The sequence below is a fragment of the Rhamphochromis sp. 'chilingali' genome (genome assembly GCF_963969265.1).
Source record: "Rhamphochromis sp. 'chilingali' genome assembly, chromosome: 14".
Lineage (NCBI taxonomy): Eukaryota > Metazoa > Chordata > Actinopteri > Cichliformes > Cichlidae > Rhamphochromis > Rhamphochromis sp. 'chilingali'.
Window position 1 is genome coordinate 11,045,567 of NC_137941.1, and position 18,629 is coordinate 11,064,195.

Below are 18,629 nucleotides of genomic sequence, written 5' to 3' on the forward strand. Positions count from 1 at the left end.
TGCTCCCAAAAATGGCTCCACAGCAAGCATGTAAAAATATAATATAAGCTCTGGCGGACTTGGTTCTATGGTAGGTCTTAAAGGGTTAATTTTCTGGAGGCCCGTGAAGGTAGCAAAAAACGGGACCTGTGTATCTGTTGTAATGGAGGAAGAGAGGAGAACGGCATGGAGAGATGCACGAGGTTAGCTGAACCAAAGTGAGAGACTCAGCTAGTTTTACTGAGGTTACCTAGCACAAAAGAGTGTATGACTAGAAAGCTAACCGTGTGAGAGCTTCGCAACAGAGTGTGGGTGAAGTGACTTTTTGTTTCAACGGTCGCACCACCGTGTAAAACTGTGTTTCCAGCTACGACTGCCGAGGCTAAAGGCTAGCCCGGACTGCTTGGCTGCGCCACGGAGGCAGCCGCTATGGACTGTCGGAGAGCTGGACAGTGACTGGCTAACGCGCTGTAGCAGAGACAGCAACCGGTCCGCAGGGAGAGCAGAGAGTGGATTTAGTTTGGGACTGGTGAACAGAAACCTACCGAGCAACTGAACTGTAAGTTGGACTTTCGTGCTCTTACTGGGGAGAAGAGGATTTTTCTCCATCGTTCGCCGTGAGCAGCAAACAGGCCTGCAACAAGTGTGAATGTGAGTGTGTGTGGGGCCCATGTGTGAATATTGTGTATTTAGTGGATTTATGTAGCATATTTTTGAGTGTATATTGGTGAGTCACTTACCAAGAGGTGATAACATAATTTGTGTTGTTTAACATAATTTCAAAGGTATGTCTGTGAAGGTTCTCAGTCATCCAGGTCATTGTAGTCAAAGGAGCTTGCAAAGAAAGGCGTCTGGACTTCTTTAAGTTACTTGAAGACGTTTCACCTCTCATCCGAGTAGCTTCTTCAGTTCTTTTTTTTTTTTTTTTTTTCCTTTCTTAAATGACATCAGAAACAGCAGTATGCGACATTACGTGATGGCAGAGCTTCAGTTCATCCTTTGTCATTTTTTTTTTTTTTTTTTTTTTAATAAATAGGACAGGGGGAATGAATGAGAGAGAGAGGGGGAGAGAAAGAAAGAAAACCAAAGGGGAGAAGAGACGGTGAGAAGGGGGGGGGGAAGAGAGAGGAAAAAAAAAAAAAACTCCTGGGTCACCTGTATGGAGAAAAAAAACAAACAAACAAACAAAAACAAACAGAGGAGACAGCAAACAACAAAGAGCAACATAATAATAGAGAAAACAAAGCACCATCACAATAAACTAGCTAGTCATAGATATCAGTATTTACTAAGTAATAAACGATATTGTGCAGCACGCAAGATAGACAGCGCACAGTGTGCTTTGAGGCAGCAGCCAAGAAAGCTTTAGTCCGCGTCTGTGAATACCCATGTGTGCATACCTGTGTGGATCAGCATGCTTGCATTCCAAAGGTTTCTCCATGTAATGATCTGCTAGGGAGTGTGGGGGGGGCCACAGCCCCGTCCTCCAGGGTGTGAAGCGGGTATGGAGGAGATCAAAACTCCAGACATCCAGAGGCCCCCAGAACACAAGAGACCATGGAAGACCAACAGAGGGGCAGCCGCGCCACTGTCCCAGTAAGAGCTGAGGAGAGTCCCAGATGAGGGCTCGCCCAGCAGCCGCGGAGCAGAAGTCAGGGGGAGTTGCAGTGACGCGCCCGTGAGCTCCGCCGGCCCCCAGCTGCGCCTGAGTGACCGAGCCCTAGGCCGAGAGGCCGGGGGCACCCCACCTCCAAAGGGGCCCGAGCGAGCCCCAGGCCCCAGGCCCCGACAAGCGGCCGCCAAGGAGTGAGCCGGTGTGCACCCGGACGCCCACCCCCAGACGCAAAGAACCACCAACACACCGACACCTGAGGGAGTCCGCCACCGGCAGGGGAAGTGGTGGTGGGTGGAGATAGGCCTCCAAACCTTGGAGGGCCTGAGGTGTCCCCAGAGAGGTGGCGTCTGATACCCAACCTGACATATAGACACAGACATACAGGCACACACAGACACAAACATCCATTCCCACCCTCATGCTCTCATATGCACTCACTCCACACTCAACCAACGTGGAGACAGACATAAAGAGACGCTGTACACACAATCACACTCCCCAAGCGTACTCTACAAACCGGGTCTAGGTACCCTTGCCCCTGGAGGGGGGAATTGCACCCAGACCCAGGTGGTGTTACCCTTTTCCCTGCGGTGGGGAGAGGCAGACCACCCCGACTCCGCAGCAGCAGGGAGGCCCCACACCCCAGACCGCAGTCGGACGGCCAACTCCTCCTACTAGCCCTCCCGCTCCAGCAGGCCGCAGAGAATGGGGGTGGGAGAAGACTCCAAACCTCCCTCCACCCGCTCATTGTAGTGTTGATGCATATGTGTTCTAAGGTGCAATTAAAACCCAGGAGGGCATGGAGCTACCTGCCAAGGAGCAGCAGGTAAGCGCATAGTCCCTCCTGCTAACCCTCAATGACTAAGTGTATTTAAAATTGAGAGGTGGGCAACGACGTCAGGGGTGAGGTATACACCCTGATGGTGATTTGGACTCCGTGATTGTGCCCACCCCCAAGATCCTATATGTATGTGTAATGAGAGTGTGAATAATGTGAATGTCTAAGTTGTGGGATAAAATTGAGGCAGAGGCAGCCAGAAGGGGACAGGGGGGGGGTAGCCTCCTCTGCACCCTGGTGACATACCCCCACTCCAAGGCCCTGCATGTGTGGGTGGTTGTGGAGGAGCGGGAAGAGGGAGGCAGCTGGAGATGGGGAGGGAAGGAAGGGAGGGGCAGGTAACCCCTCCCTGGGGCCAGCTCCCCCGCTGACCCCAGTAGGCACTCCCACCCTCCGCGACCCGCCAGGGAAGGGGGGCCCAGGCCCATCAGACCGGGGCCCAGTGCAGTAGCGCCCCCCGGCTCCACAGAGCCCTGGACAGTCCACCCAACCCCACCACAGAGAAAACTGCACCCACCCCACCAACCACACATCTTCCAGACTACATAAGACGGTAAACGCCCAGGCTGAGATCTTCCTCCACCTCTCCTGTATCTCCCCCTCCTGCAGAGAGTTCCTGAGAGAAGAAAGCTCCTGCAAGATGTGACCATCCCCCCCACCAGTTGAAGAGCCCCCCAGGCGGCTCGATGCACCGGCGGCACCCTGCTCCAGGGCCGGGCCCCCATGCACCCACCCGCCCACAACCCCGGCAACACACCAACCAGGACCCGAGCCCCCGAGGCCCGGCCCGGGCCCCAGCCCAGAGACGGAGCGCCCCCAAAACCTCACGCCCATCCCGGACCCACCCAGGGGCAGCCAGGTTGCCAGGTCAGTAACCCACGTCCGTCAGCACAGACCCTCCCCTAGCCCCGCTGCACGCAGCCGCGAGGAAACAGTCACCTGAGAGCCAACAGAGCCCTCAACCGGACGTGACCGCTACCCCGGGTTGAGCCCCCCAAGGAAGATGCCTCCGGGGAACCCCCCGACGCCCTAAGCCTGTCCCTACCCCCTCACCAATCACAACAGTGAAGGCGGGACCAAACTATGACCCCCCACCCCCACTAGGTGATGGAGCTGATAAAAGGGGCCCAGAGCAATTGATCTAATGTGGTGGCAGAGGCTGTGTCAAGACTAATGTAATCTAATAGATAATTTCTATATTGGTTAGAATTAAGATTATTTTTATTTTTCCAGTTCATGAGGACTGTTTTCTTGGCTATGCATAGGGCAGTGAAGATCATATGGGCTATATTCTTTTCTGAAGTGACATTATCTAAGCTGCCCAACAAACACACTAAGGGGGAGGTTGGAATGTTACATTTCAGACATTTTGATAAGTCTTCGCATATCTCGCGCCAAAACTTTTGCACTGGTGGACAGAACCAAAGAGCGTGGATGTAATTGTCTGGTGTATTGCCTTGACAGTGTGAGCAGTTGTTGGAAGATGTAAAGCCCATCTTGAACATCCGATGACCTGTATAGTGCACTCTATGAAGTATTTTGTATTGTATTAATTGCAGACTGGGATTTTTAATTAATTTAAAAGTTTTTAAGCAAATCTGAGACCAGAAGTTTTGGTCTAGGTTGACTGATAAATCTGCTTCCCACTTTGCAGTAGGAAGGGATATTGATTCATCTAATTTAGAAAGTGTTCTGTATATTTTAGATAATAATTTGGGGGATTTAAGAGTAAGAAAATGTGCCGCACTTAGTGGTGTTTGTAATTCAACTTGACTGAGGTTAAATTTCTTTTTTACTATGGATTTAATTTGTTGATATTCTAAAAACCTTGTCTTGTTGATCCCATATTGTTCAACTAGTCTGTCAAATGGAATAAATTCTGTTCCCTCTAATATATGTTCTAAGTATTTAATTCCTTTACAACTCCATTCTGGGAAATTAATCATATTATTGTTTTGTAATATGTCAGGGTTATTCCAGATAGGTGTACGTTTGCATGGGATTAATGAAGACTCCGTTATTTTTAGAAACTCCCACCATGCTGTTAGAGAAAAGCTGATGTTGATACTTTTAAAGCATTCATGTCTTTTGATGTTTGAGCTAATAAATGGTAGGTCTGAAATCTCTAGATCCTTGCATAGTGCCTGTTCAACATCTAGCCAGGGCTCAACTAAGAAGGTATGTTTTAACCATTCTGAGATGAATTGAAGCCTGTTGGCTAAGAAGTATTGGTGAAAATTAGGCAGATCTAATCCTCCTCTATCCTTGGTTCTTTGTAGCGTTTTTAAGCTAATACGCGGGGGTTTATCTTTCCAAAGGAATTTGGAAATATATGAATCCAGAGATCTGAACCAATCTTGTGATGGTTTGTTAGGGATCATCAAAAATAAGTAATTTATTTTTGGCAAGATCATCATTTTTATAGTGGCGACCCTTCCCATGAGTGATATGGGTAAAGATTTCCATCTAGTCAGATCGCCTTCTACTTTCTTTAGAAGTGGGATGTGGTTTAGTTTAGTTAAGTCTGAAAGCTTAGGAGAGATATTAATACCTAAATATTTAATATTTCCGGATTGCAGTGGGGCAGAGGAAGAATTATGGAAGGAGCAGTTAATGGGGAGAACTGTAGATTTTGGCCAGTTAATTGAATAATCTGAAACTCTTGAAAACCAGTTTATTAAAGTAATTACCTCAGAGAGGTTGGTTTGTGTGTTTTGCAGAAAAAGCAACACATCATCCGCATAGAGACTGATTTTATGTTCTATGTTCTTACATTTTATGCCCTTAATTGTTGTAGCCTGTCTAAATGCTGCTGCTAGAGGTTCGATAAAAATTGCAAAAAGTGAGGGGGAGAGTGGGCATCCCTGTCTGGTGCCCCTCAGGAGACAGAAGCTGGAGGATGTCTGGTCATTTGTTCTGATACGAGCCGTTGGGGAATTGTATAATATTCTTATCCAGTTTATGAAAGAGTTTCCAAAACCAAATTTGTGTAAAGTTGCGAATAAAAATTTCCAATTAACTCTGTCAAATGCTTTTTCTGCATCTAGAGATAATATTATGGCTTCGATGTTTTTATCGTATGAGTAGTCTATTAAATTAAGTAATCTACGAGTGTTTGTTGAGGAGTGCCGACCTTTTATGAAACCAGTTTGGTCAGGATGAATTAAGAGGGGGGTCATTTTCTCTAATCTCTTTGAGAGAGCTTTGCAGATTATTTTAAGGTCTACATTTAAAAGAGAAATTGGACGATAGCTTGAGGGAAATAAAGGATCTTTGCCTGGTTTTAGCAGGAGACTAATGTTGGCAGAATTCATATTTGGTGGTAGTCTGCCCTTTTCCTCGATTTCCTGCAACATGCTGTGGAATACTGGTGCCAAAATTGTCCAGAATTCTTTGTAGAATTCTGCAGGGAAGCCGTCTGGACCTGGAGCCTTATTATTGGGCATACTTATCAGAGCTATAAACCTAGTGGGAGTAACCCCCCACAGAGGGACAAAAGTACCCCCTGATGATCCTCTAATCGCCTGAGACAAGGTGTGAAACTGGGTGTGGGCCCCATGCTGTACAGTGCAGCGAGGAATGCCCAGACCTCTACATTGGAGAGACCAAACAGCCACTTCACAAGCGCATGGCACAACATAGAAGAGCCACCTCCACAGGACAAGACTCAGCTGTCCATCTGCATCTTGAGGATAAAGGACACTCTTTCGAGGATACCAATGTTCACATTTTGGACAGAGAGGACAGATGGTTTGAAAGAGTGAAAGAATGTCCACTATGTCCACTGTGAGCGACCATCTTTGAACAGAGGCAGGGGTTTACGACACCAACTCTCTGCCATCTATAATCCAGTTTTGAGATCCCTTCCCAGACGCCTTAACGCCCACTCACATCCTGGGCCATCTGATCTCAGGAATTCGCATGATAAGGTGGGGCCAGGTTTCACAATGAACTCACCCGAAACTCTGGCTGATTGGGGCCCACACCCAGTTTCACACCTTGTCTCAGGCGATTAGAGGATCATCAGGGGGTCCTTTTGTCCCTCTGTGGGGGGTTACTCCCACTAGGTTTATATCTGGGACTCTCCACCATTTGACCTTAGAACTGAAGAAGCTTCTCGGATGAGAGGTGAAACGTCTTCAAGTAACTTAAAGAAGTCCAGACGCCTTTCTTTGCAAGCTCCTTTGACAATAATTTTAAAGGGAAATATTTCATTTACACAGCATGTTTCATTTGTTTATGGAGCTGGATATCATTTGAGTTGAGTTAAGAAAAGGGTGTTTTATACATTACTTTTCCTGCCCTTACATTCAGTAAACTGTTGGTTTGTGTTAAAGAGTTGTCTGGGGTTGATTCTTTTACTACTGGTTAAGTCTAACTTGCAGGCAAAGGTTTACTGATAGTTTCCCTGATTCCTGTCTATACCAGAACCATTTGTTGGTATCTAGGCTGTAACGAACCTAACACCCCACCTAGGGGGTCCAAACTGAGGTAAGTGGATTTAGACTCAGTATCACGGGTGGGGAGCTACATATATTTAAAATAAATATAGTTGACCAAAGCGCTTTACACATTCAGCCAACAATAAAGCAATGTTAAGGAACAATAGAAACAATCAAATACACTAAAATAAAATATCGATAATCGATACACGGCCACAGCAACCCGTCCTTTTTCCCCCACACAGAAGAAGCCCGCAGCAATGGGGGAGGAAGACGGTCTGACTGTTCCTGCTGCCAGCCATTCCTGGATGTAGTTCGCCATGGATTCTCTCGGGATGGGACAGGTTATACAGTCTACTAGAGGGCAGTGGGGCTCCCGGAAGTAAGTCAAGGGCGCAATCGTATGGTCGGTGAGCGAGCCTTATCTTTATTAAACACTTGCTGTAAATCATGATACTCTAGAGCAGACCTTTCCAAAGTGTGGGGCCCGCCCCATTGCTGGGGGGACGCGGTATGAAAAGGGGGGAAAAAAACCCCCCAAAAAAACGCTTGGACACTGCTAGCACGGGGCGGCCACAGAAACGCAAAGCAGGAGATGAAGCATAGCTGAATATGTTTCCAAACCAACTTCATTCTAAGCCAAGGCTAGAAAATATGGTGAAACATATCTTCCCTTTGGTTTCACCTGCACAAGTGCCAAGGTAGGTCTCCTCAGCAGAATTGGATTTCCCTGCGTCGGGAGCACGCGCTGGGATGTTCAAATCACGGGGTCCGTGGAAACTGTGCACAGGAGAAAGTGGGGTTACACAGAGATCACAGCTAGTTCACAGAGCTTAAAGATACAAGGCTGAGGATCACTGATGTGTCTAGCACAATCATCCAGCGATGAGGCTGTCTGCGTCCCGGTCTTAAGAGTCCAACCCATAATTAGAGTCTGATGAGATGCAGGTGTGTGTGTGCCAAGGGCGGGAGCCTGCAGTGAGCTCCGCCCTGGTCGGGAGGAGAGAGGAGAATGTACACAAAAACACATGTGGCCTTGTGGAGCCGGCTGGGTAGACACGGGGACCATGACACTTTACTGGCGCGGTTTGATGAGTAATGAAAGCAAACACTTAATTATTCAAAGTAGATGCGGTGATGGGTGGTTCAAGCGGTGTAAGCGATAACTCTTACTTTCCTGACAGTTTCTCATCCATTAGATTCTGTTCAGCTACAGAGTCCACCAGCACGCAGCATGTAAAAGTCTTGTTGTTGGTCACCAGGGATACGGGTGGGCAGCACGGGTGGGCCGGGCAAGCAGCAATGCGGTGACCAGGCTTCCCACAGTATAAGCAGTCCCCAGCCCGAAAACGGCATTCCCTTTCTTCCGGTGAGAGCCGGGAGCGACCGATTTGTATATGTTCTGGCAGGGGAGGCGATGGAGAACGAGTGCTTGCAGCCGCGGGTTGAGCCGATGAAACGTGAAACTCCGGCCATAATACGGGCCTCGATGGCTTGAGCCGCCGCTCGGCATCCCTCTCCCGCAGGCGTCTATCAATCCTGCGGGCGAGGGATGCCAGCTCCTCAAAGGTTTTTGTTTCCTCGTGGAATGCAAGCTGGTCTCTCATCTGATCGTTCAGCAAGAGTAAAAAAATTCTGCGGAGGGCCAAATCGGGCCAACCCACGGCAACCTCCATGGTCCGAACCTCTACTATATACTCAGCTACACTGCCCCGCCCCTGACCGAATGCCAATAATTTCTGTGCCGCATCATCCTCAGAGATCAGAGGAGAGAAGGTCGCCTTGAACTCCTCCAGAAAGTCATTGTAATGGCAAAGATGAATTGGATGAGAAGTTAAATAAGCCTCAGCCCATGGTAATGCCTGTCCCCGCAGCAGCCCAACAAAATGGGAAATCTTAGCAGCATCTGTGGGGAAGGCATTCGCCGCACAGCTAAAAAATAGGGAGCATTGCAAAAGAACCCCCCACACAGGTCCAGCTCCCCGTGGAAGGGTTCCAGCAGCGGAGAAGATATGCCGCGGTACGTAGGTTCGGGTTGTTTGGCACGCAGTTCTTCCTGAGTGTGTATTGGTCCTGGAGTGACTGGAGCAGCTGATCATGCCGACCAAGTATAGCGCCCTGCTTGTTAATAGTGGAGCGTATTGGATCTGCTGGGTCCATCCTGGCCAGTCTGTACTGTCAAAAACCATACAGTGGGGCAAAAAAGTATTTAGTCAGCCACCGATTGTGCAAGTTCCCCCACCTAAAATGATGACAGAGGTCAGTAATTTGCACCAGAGGTACACTTCAACTGTGAGAGACAGAATGTGAAAAAAAAAAAATCCATGAATCCACATGGTAGGATTTGTAAAGAATTTATTCGTAAATCAGGGTGGCAAATAAGTATTTGGTCAATAACAAAAATACAACTCAATACTTTGTAACATAACCTTTGTTGGCAATAACAGAGGTCAAACGTTTACTATAGGTCTTTACCAGGTTTGCACACACAGTAGCTGGTATTTTGGCCCATTCCTCCATGCAGATCTTCTCGAGAGCAGTGATGTTTTGGGGCTGTCGCCAAGCAACACGGACTTTCAACTCCCGCCACAGATTTTCTATGGGGTTGAGGTCTGGAGACTGGCTAGGCCACTCCAGGACTTTCAAATGCTTCTTACGGAGCCACTCCTTTGTTGCCCGGGCGGTGTGTTTTGGATCATTGTCATGTTGGAAGACCCAGCCTCGTTTCATCTTCAAAGTTCTCACTGATGGAAGGAGGTTTTGGCTCAAAATCTCACGATACATGGCCCCATTCATTCTGTCCTTAACACGGATCAGTCGTCCTGTCCCCTTGGCAGAAAAACAGCCCCATAGCATGATGTTTCCACCCCCATGCTTCACAGTAGGTATGGTGTTCTTGGGATGCAACTCAGTATTCTTCTTCCTCCAAACACGATGAGTTGAGTTTATACCAAAAAGTTCTACTTTGGTTTCATCTGACCACATGACATTCTCCCAATCCTCTGCTGTATCATCCATGTGCTCTCTGGCAAACTTCAGACGGGCCTGGACATGCACTGGCTTCAGCAGCGGAACACGTCTGGCACTGCGGGATTTGATTCCCTGCCGTTGTAGTGTGTTACTGATGGTGACCTTTGTTACTTTGGTCCCAGCTCTCTGCAGGTCATTCACCAGGTCCCCCCGTGTGGTTCTGGGATCTTTGCTCACCGTTCTCATGATCATTTTGACCCCACGGGGTGAGATCTTGCGTGGAGCCCCAGATCGAGGGAGATTATCAGTGGTCTTGTATGTCTTCCATTTTCTGATGATTGCTCCCACAGTTGATTTTTTCACACCAAGCTGCTTGCCTATTGTAGATTCACTCTTCCCAGTCTGGTGCAGGTCTACAATACTTTTCCTGGTGTCCTTCGAAAGCTCTTTGGTCTTGGCCATGGCGGAGTTTGGAGTCTGACTGTTTGAGGCTGTGGACAGGTGTCTTTTAAATCAAATCAAATCAAATCAAATCACTTTTATTGTCACGTCACATGTGCAGGTACATTGGTACAGCACATGTGAGTGAAATTCTTGTGTGCGAGCTTCACAAGCAACAGAGTTGTGCAAAATACAATAATGTAAACAAGCAAAATACAAGAATGGCTACATCTGAAACTAATAAATATATGTACAATATATAATAGTATATGCATTTCTGGATGTGTATACTAAATATTTTTCTACGTGTGTGTGTGTGTGTGTGTGTGTGTGTGTGTGTGTGTACACATATTTTACAAATTAAATAGAGTAAACAATAAATAAAATATATAAAAATATACAGAGTTGAGACATGTGCAAAACAGTGGCATTACTGTACAGTATGGAGTGCATAATGTTAAAGTTCCAGTAGTGAAGGTGAGGTGTCTATGACGTGTTCAGCAGTCTGATGGCCTGGTGGAAGAAGCTGTCTCTCAGTCTGCTGGTACGGGACCGGATGCTGCTGAACCTCCTTCCTGATGGAAGTAGTCTGAACAGTTTATGGCTGGGGTGACTGGAGTCCTTGATGATCCTCCCCGCTTTCCTCAGGCACCGCTTCCTGTAGATGTCTTGGAGGGAAGGAAGCTCACCTCCAATTATCCTTTCAGAGCACCGCACTACTCGCTGGAGAGCTTTGCAGTTGTAGGTGGTGCTGTTGCCATACCAGGTGGTGATGCATCCAGTGAGGATGCTCTCAATGGCACAGTGATAGAAGGTCCTGAGGATGCGGGGGCTCATGCCGAATCTTTTCAGTCTCCTGAGAAAGAAGAGGCGCTGCTGCGCCTTCTTCACTGTTTTGTTTGTGTGTACTGACCACGTAAGATCCTCAGCCAGATGTACACCAAGGAACCGGAAGCTGCTCACTCTCTCCACAGCAGCGCCGTTGATGGTGATGGGGGTGTGTACTTCTCTGCACCTCCGGAAGTCCACTATCAACTCCTTTGTCTTTGCGACGTTGAGGGTGAGATGGTTGTCTTGACACCAGTGGGTCAGGGCGCTGACCTCCTCCCTGTAAGCCGTCTCATCACCATTGGTGATAAGACCCACCAGTGTAGTGTCGTCCGCAAACTTCACAATGATGTTGGAGTTGTTAGTGGCTGTGCAGTCGTAGGTGTAGAGTGAATATAGGAGAGGGCTCAGTACACACCCCTGTGGAGCACCAGTGTTCAGTGTGATGGGGGATGAGGTGATGCTGCCCAGTCTGACCACTTGGCGTCTGTCAGACAGGAAGCTAAGGATCCAGCTGCAGAGGGAGCTACTCAGTCCTAGATTTTATGCAGATGATGAGTTCAAACAGGTGCCATTCATACAGGTAACGAGTGGGGGACAGAAAAGCTTCTTACAGAAGACGTTACAGGTCTGTGAGAGCCAGAGATTTTCCTTGTTTGAGGTGACCAAATACTTATTTTCCACCCTAATTTACGAATAAATTCTTTACAAATCCTACCATGTGGATTCATGGATTTTTTTTTCACATTCTGTCTCTCACAGTTGAAGTGTACCTCTGGTGCAAATTACTGACCTCTGTCATCATTTTAAGTGGGGGAACTTGCACAATCGGCCCCATTCATTCTGTCCTTAACACGGATCAGTCGTCCTGTCCCCTTGGCAGAAAAACAGCCCCATAGCATGATGTTTCCACCCCCATGCTTCACAGTAGGTATGGTGTTCGTGGGATGCAACTCAGTATTCTTCGTCCTCCAAACACGACGAGTTGAGTTTATACCAAAAAGTTCTACTTTGGTTTCATCTGACCACATGACATTCTCCCAATCCTCTGCTGTATCATCCATGTGCTCTCTGGCAAACTTCAGACGGGCCTGGACATGCACTGGCTTCAGCAGCGGAACACGTCTGGCACTGCGGGATTTGATTCCCTGCCGTTGTAGTGTGTTACTGATGGTGACCTTTGTTACTTTGGTGCCAGGTCTCTGCAGGTCACCAGGTCCCCCCGTGTGGTTCTGGGATCTTTGCTCACTGTTCTCATGATCATTTTGACCCCACGGGATGAGATCTTGCGTGGAGCCCCAGATCGTGGGAGATTATCAGTGGTCTTGTATGTCTTCCATTTTCTGATGATTGCTCCCACAGTTGATTTTTTTCACACCAAGCTGCTTGCCTATTGTAGATTCACTCTTCCCAGTCTGGTGCAGGTCTACAATACTTTTCCTGGTGTCCTTCGAAAGCTCTTTGGTCTTGGCCATGGCGGAGTTTGGAGTCTGACTGTTTGAGGCTGTGGACAGGTGTCTTTTATACAGATGATGAGTTCAAACAGGTGCCATTCATACAGGTAACGAGTGGGAGACAGAAAAGCTTCTTACAGAAGACGTTACAGGTCTGTGAGAGCCAGAGATTTTCCATGTTTGAGGTGACCAAATACTTATTTTCCACCCTAATTTCCGAATAAATTCTTTACAAATCCTACCATGTGAATTCATGGATTTTTTTTTTTTCACATTCTGTCTCTCACAGTTGAAGTGTACCTCTGGTGCAAATTACTGACCTCTGTCATCATTTTAAGTGGGGGAACATGAACAATCGGTGGCTGACTAAATACTTTTTTGCCCCACTGTAGTTCTAGCACGCAAGCTGGACCCAGAAGCAAACACAATATGCCGGGATGCATGCTGAATAACTTTATTTCTCAAACTAACGGTGACCCGGAACGATCAAAGGAAAACATCCAGTGTTAATATTAGAACCAAGGGACCGAGAGATAACAACTCGGGAACGCCGTGATTGGGACCGTGGGAGGATGCAAAAGAGAAGGGAAGAGAGTTACTGGGGAGCAGGGAGATAACAGCATACAACGGGGTAGAGCTATTTATCTTACAATCAGGGCTGGGCCGTGGGAACCGGAGGGGTGAGGGTCCGCGGGAGAGGGCTCCAGGAAGGCGGAGGAGATGATGACCGGTGGCTAATCTGAACTCCAGGCGAGCAGGAGGACGGGCAGGTGTAGGCTCAAACACGCCGAACAATAACCTTGGCACACAGTAGAAGGATTAACATAGTTCAAAAGAAACCTGAGATTCCACATCCACCTTCATGTGAGGGCCAAGTTGAATGGTGACTAACGGACTGGCGTGAAGCAGCCGGCCGTGCGGGGTTAAATGGTCCTCCTGATGATTGCCTGGAATGGGATGCAGGTGTGGAGACAACAGCCACACCCGTAGGCGTGGGCATCCCATCCGCTCCTCAGGCACCAGGCCGTGGACCATGACACTCTTACTGTATTGACTTTGCAATTTTCTCTGAAAACGATGTGATATTTGCAAACTACAGCTTGTCTATAACAAACATAATGCTTAAAAATAAGGGTATTCATAGATGAGCATGGCACCAGGACACATTAGGCCATAGGTTGATGATCGATTTTGTAATAGTTTCACCAAATTTGCAGCTGGATGTTCTACACTCTGGAGAACAAGATGATAAAAGATAATTAACAAGACCGACGACGGAATGGAGCAAGTGGCAACCACCTCCTCTACATGGATGACATCAAGCTGTATGGCAGGAATTATCCATACCACTAGGATCAACATGAACGATATCAGAATGTTGTTTCGACTTGGAAAGTGTAGTTGATTTTTTTTATATGAAAAGTTGAGAATGTGGAAATTCAAATCCAATTTTGGACCACTTAAGAAACATTTGAATTTCCCTTGAGAAGAATAAAAAGGTTATTATCCTCTACAATTCTGAAAACCTGTGGAATTTATGGTAGTTAAAACAAACAAAAAACTCTGCCAAAGAGGAAGAATGCCATTGTCTCTAACTCTGTCTGGACCTCAAATTTAGCCGCGCCCACCTCATTCTCCTCCTCAGTGCTGCAGCCATAAATACTAGCAAAAGAGGTTGTCTTGTTTAGTTGGGAGATGAAGCTGAACTTATTGTTATGTATTCTTAGCATGTGAAGAATCTCTGGAATTGAATCTTGTAAAAGTATAAACCTGTTTGCTTTTTGTTTTGTGATTCCTGATGTTTGATTATTATTAGTTTGTCTTGTTCATTGTGTGACATTATGCAGAAAATAGGAAACTCAAGTGAGAGTGTATCATTTGTGCTGGCTGCTTATGGAAATGTTGGAGCTTTCAAATACCCATATTTTATCATAATATTGTTTTGGTATGTCTCTATATGTGTGGCCAACACAGTCCTTATTGTGGTTATACATGTGGACAGAAGACTGCATGAGCCAATGTATATTCTGCTCAGCAACTTATGTGTGAACGAAATAAACGCCAGCACAGCACTTTATCCTCTTTTGCTCTCACAGATGTTCTCAGATAGCCATGAAGTGACCCTGCCGTGGTGTTTTCTGCAGATGTGTTGTATGTACATAAGTGGGCCTGCTGAGTTTTGCAGTTTAACAGCTATGGCATATGACAGATATATTGCAATCTGCCATCCATTTAGCTATAATGTTATTATGAACACAGAAAGAGTGGGTATGTTGATTCTGCTTGTGTGGATTTTTTCATTTGTTAGTTTTTTACTCTCATTTTCATTCATCTTTGGTTTAAGGTTTTGTGGAAATATTATTGATAATGTATATTGTGACCACCAATTAATAATTAGACTTTCATGTTCAGTTCCAATCCAAAGCTCTATATCTATGATATTCTTTACGTTATTGAGTATTTTCATGCCATTCAATCTTATTTCAATTTCTTACCTGAAGATTTTACGAGTTTGCCGTAAAACATCCACAGAAAACAAGCAGAAAGCCGTGACTACTTGCACCCCTCAGATCGTCTCTGTGTCAAACCTATTTGTCGGGTGCATTTTTCACTCTATTGATTTCAGCCTTCTAGCTCCTCAGATACCAGATGAAGTCCGTATAATTTTGCCTATGTATCTCCTCATTTGTCAACCAATGCTCACCCCATTTATGTATGGATTTAATTTGCCAAAGATAAGGCAAGCCTGTAAGATGCTTCTGTTTAAGAGAAAATAAATCTTTGTTCAGTAAGAGACTCTCTCTATCGACAGCATCTCTGCCGTGTAGGAAAGTAACATTCAGCAATCTTCCTATAATTTGGAGATAAGCTGATTTTATTTTCTTAATGTATTTGAATTTACAAAAGACCTATGATATTCAAATTATTTTCTTTATTTTGCTAAAGCTACTTTGCAACATCTAATTTCCTCTAAACTCCAGGGCTCCAGAGTCTCAGCTTTCAGTGCTAATAGTATTAGTCTGGCAAGCAAAGCAATTTATTAAATATACAAAGTTATATCTACATTATTTTCAAGCTGGAAACCACAGTTGACCTAACCTGTCAACTGATTCGCAATTGGTGGCATGTACAATCTCGTGGCAAAGCAAGATTCTTGGGCTCATGTCATATCCATTTCAGTCAGTTAAAATCTAAAATTTTTATCTTTGAGACATTAGTTAATTTAATCAGACTGACCTAAGATACAATGACTTTCCCCTCAAAGAAGATTTTCCCACAGTCATCAACACCATCAGAAAAATGGCAGTTAGGCTCTTTGATACATATTTAATCACTACACTGGTGAGGAGGAGAGAGGCCAGGAAACTACATTTACAATTTACATCACATACCACCTCTTACCTGATTCAGGGTTATAAGAAATAATTTTATTTAATTTTATTCTTTTTTATTTATTTTTTTGCTGTTGTTTAATATTTCATTTGTCCATTCTGAACTAACAACTGAACCGGAACAATTTAGAAATGTACAATGAAATTCGATAAACTACCTAGAAATAAAACTTAGTTAGCACACTTATTCATCAAAACATACACTTGCGTAAACAGTAAAAAAAACTGTCAGATTAGTTCTTTCAAAAATAAAGCACTTATATAAGAAAATTGTGTAAGAAGTTGTCATGGTCCTGGGTCGGTGACCCAGCGCTTTTAGTTTGTTATCATTTTCATGATGATGATTGTTTTAGTTCTGTGTTATATTCGGTCTGCCTCTGAGTCTGCGTCTGGATCTGTCTGTCTATGGTGTCACCCCATCTGTTTGTGAAGCTGTCTGTTTAGATCTGTGTCTTGTTTGGTTCCCCATGTCTGAGTTTCCTGTTTTATTGTGAAGGTCTCTGTCTGATGTGAGTGTGTTCAGTTTACATTTCCCCTGTCCCGTCAGTTCTGATTTCTCCCAGCTGTGTTGCCCTCCTGTCCCTCATCCCCTGATTACTGGTGTGTATTTAAGCCCTGTGTGTTCTCCTGCCTGTTGTCGGCTCGTCTGCATTCATCCGTCTACCTCTGCGTTCTATGGTGTTCCTGTCTCTGCGGCTCTCTGCCCCGCACCCCTTTTGTATGGTCTCAGGTTTGTCACTTAGTTTCTCCCAGTTTAGGTTTCCGTTTGTAAAGTACTCATACCTCGTTGCCTGTTTTTGTCACCACCACCTTTGTAAATAAAACATCACTCGTATCATCAGTTTGCTGCATCTTGGGTCCTCCTTTTCCTCCACACCACACGGCTCCCTCCGCCAGCCGTGACAGAAGTACTTTGTAATATATCTTGCACTGAAACCTTTGTCTAATAAAAAAGACTTTTAAAAGAAAGAAAATTGTGCAGAAAAAGAAACACTAAGTTGTCTTGCACTAGATTTGTTATTAATGTATAGAATGTCTGAGTTCAGAGGAGAGTTCAGTGTGAATCTGGGATAAAAGCACTTTTCTTCTACATCATGTAGTGGTTGCTTCAATGGACCTTTAACATTTGTTGGCATTCATACAGCTGATGGGCAAGGTGAGGTGGGTCCTTTAGCATGTAGCATACTTTCTGCAGACCGTGGTCATAAGGTCAACACAGATGTAGCAAACTTGTCCACTTAAACTACGAGTTTCCTTCTTTGACAGTAACTTGTTAGATTTATTCTGAAACCAGAGTAAAACGCTAAACATCAAAATTGGTCAAATGAAATTACAAATATTAGACTTTGATATTTTTGTGTAGGCTGGCATATGAAATATTACAAACCATTCATCTTTGAATTTTAGTCAGGATCAAACCATAACAAACTGGATTCAAAATAGGAGGGATGATGAGGAATTTAATGGCCATGAAGTTCTTTAAATGCTGTGGTAGAGATGCTGAGCCAAACCTCGAGTACATGAGATCAAAAAGCAAAGCAGTCGAGATATTAAGAAGACAAAATAAATGTGACACAAAAGTCTGTGTGAACTTTTTCCTGCTTGCTATGAACATGCAATGCATTCACTTTTGTTGAACCACAAGCAAGTTTGACAATTGACAAGTTCACACAGTAAAGCTTGTTTATGTTGGATACAAATAATTTAAGTGATGCTAAGCTTATAATGAGAATCTCAAAGCAGAGAGGAAGGACAGGACAGAGTGACTAACACAGCAGTCCTTTGTACAAAGATTAGAGAGTGATACTCCAGTGGTCTACATATGGTCACATATCTTTCATAAGACATTAGGAGTAAAATAGTCTGCTTTTGTGTTTAAATATAAAACAAAATCTAGAAAAAGGCATCACACATATGAGATTAGATGATTGTCAAAAGCAAATCTGGGGGGGAACCCAGCAGTCGCATAGAGTTAATACACCAAGAACACAAAAATATATACATGGGTTCATGTAGGGTTTGACCTTATAGTTAAAATAAGAGTGTTTACCATCAAAATGAAATAATAACACAATAATGTGAGAGAGAAAAGTTTGACTCTGTAGTTCACTGATGTACTGAAACCAGTCAGAGAAAACACAATTATACTAGACGTATTCATTTTGTTATCTTGATATGTAAAAACATCATTAACTATAATATTGGCACCTTTACTGTAAGTTCACTTGTTTTAGAGAGATGCAAAATTTAAGGCAGGATGTTGGAGAAAACTCCTCCTTCTACAGGGTGGGCCATTTATATGGATACACCGTAATAAAATGGGAATGGTTGGTGATATTAAAGTCCTGTTTGTGGCACATTAGTATATGTGAGGGGGCAAACTCCTCAAGATGGGTGGCGACCACCCATCTTGAGGGCATCCGCCAGTTTTACATAAATGTGGAAAAAGAGGCTTTTTTTAAGAAAGCTTTCTAACAAGATTTTTGTTCTTTTTAAAAGATGAGAGAATGTAGGATTTGTGGTTTGTTTTTTTGTATCTTTAATCACTAATGTTTTATTATCGGCTCCGTCTCTGATTATAAGAAGTCGGACATCTTGGATACAACTTTTGTTTTTTCAATAGGAAGAGGGCAAAACTTGCTACAGTGTAGCACTCGCCGCATGTCACTG

At 45.0% G+C, this 18,629-nt stretch overlaps 1 protein-coding gene and 1 pseudogene across 2 annotated transcripts; one reads left to right on the top strand and one right to left on the bottom strand.

Moving 5' to 3' along the window:
- Positions 1–14,408: 14,408 nt before the first annotated feature.
- Positions 14,409–15,344, top strand: LOC308409387 (olfactory receptor 4D1-like; the record flags this gene model as incomplete). The annotated part of the gene is made up of 1 exon (XM_080902089.1): positions 14,409–15,344. One exon carries the CDS (start codon positions 14,409–14,411, stop codon positions 15,342–15,344), a length of 936 nt encoding a protein of 311 aa, XP_080758215.1.
- Positions 15,345–17,349: 2,005 nt separating this feature from the next.
- Positions 17,350–17,807, bottom strand: LOC308409925 (olfactory receptor 52D1-like; annotated as a pseudogene). Its single transcript has 2 exons — positions 17,727–17,807; positions 17,350–17,692 (listed from the first exon to the last, which is right to left on the bottom strand). The product of its transcript is annotated as an olfactory receptor 52D1-like (transcript).
- Positions 17,808–18,629: the final 822 nt, after the last annotated feature.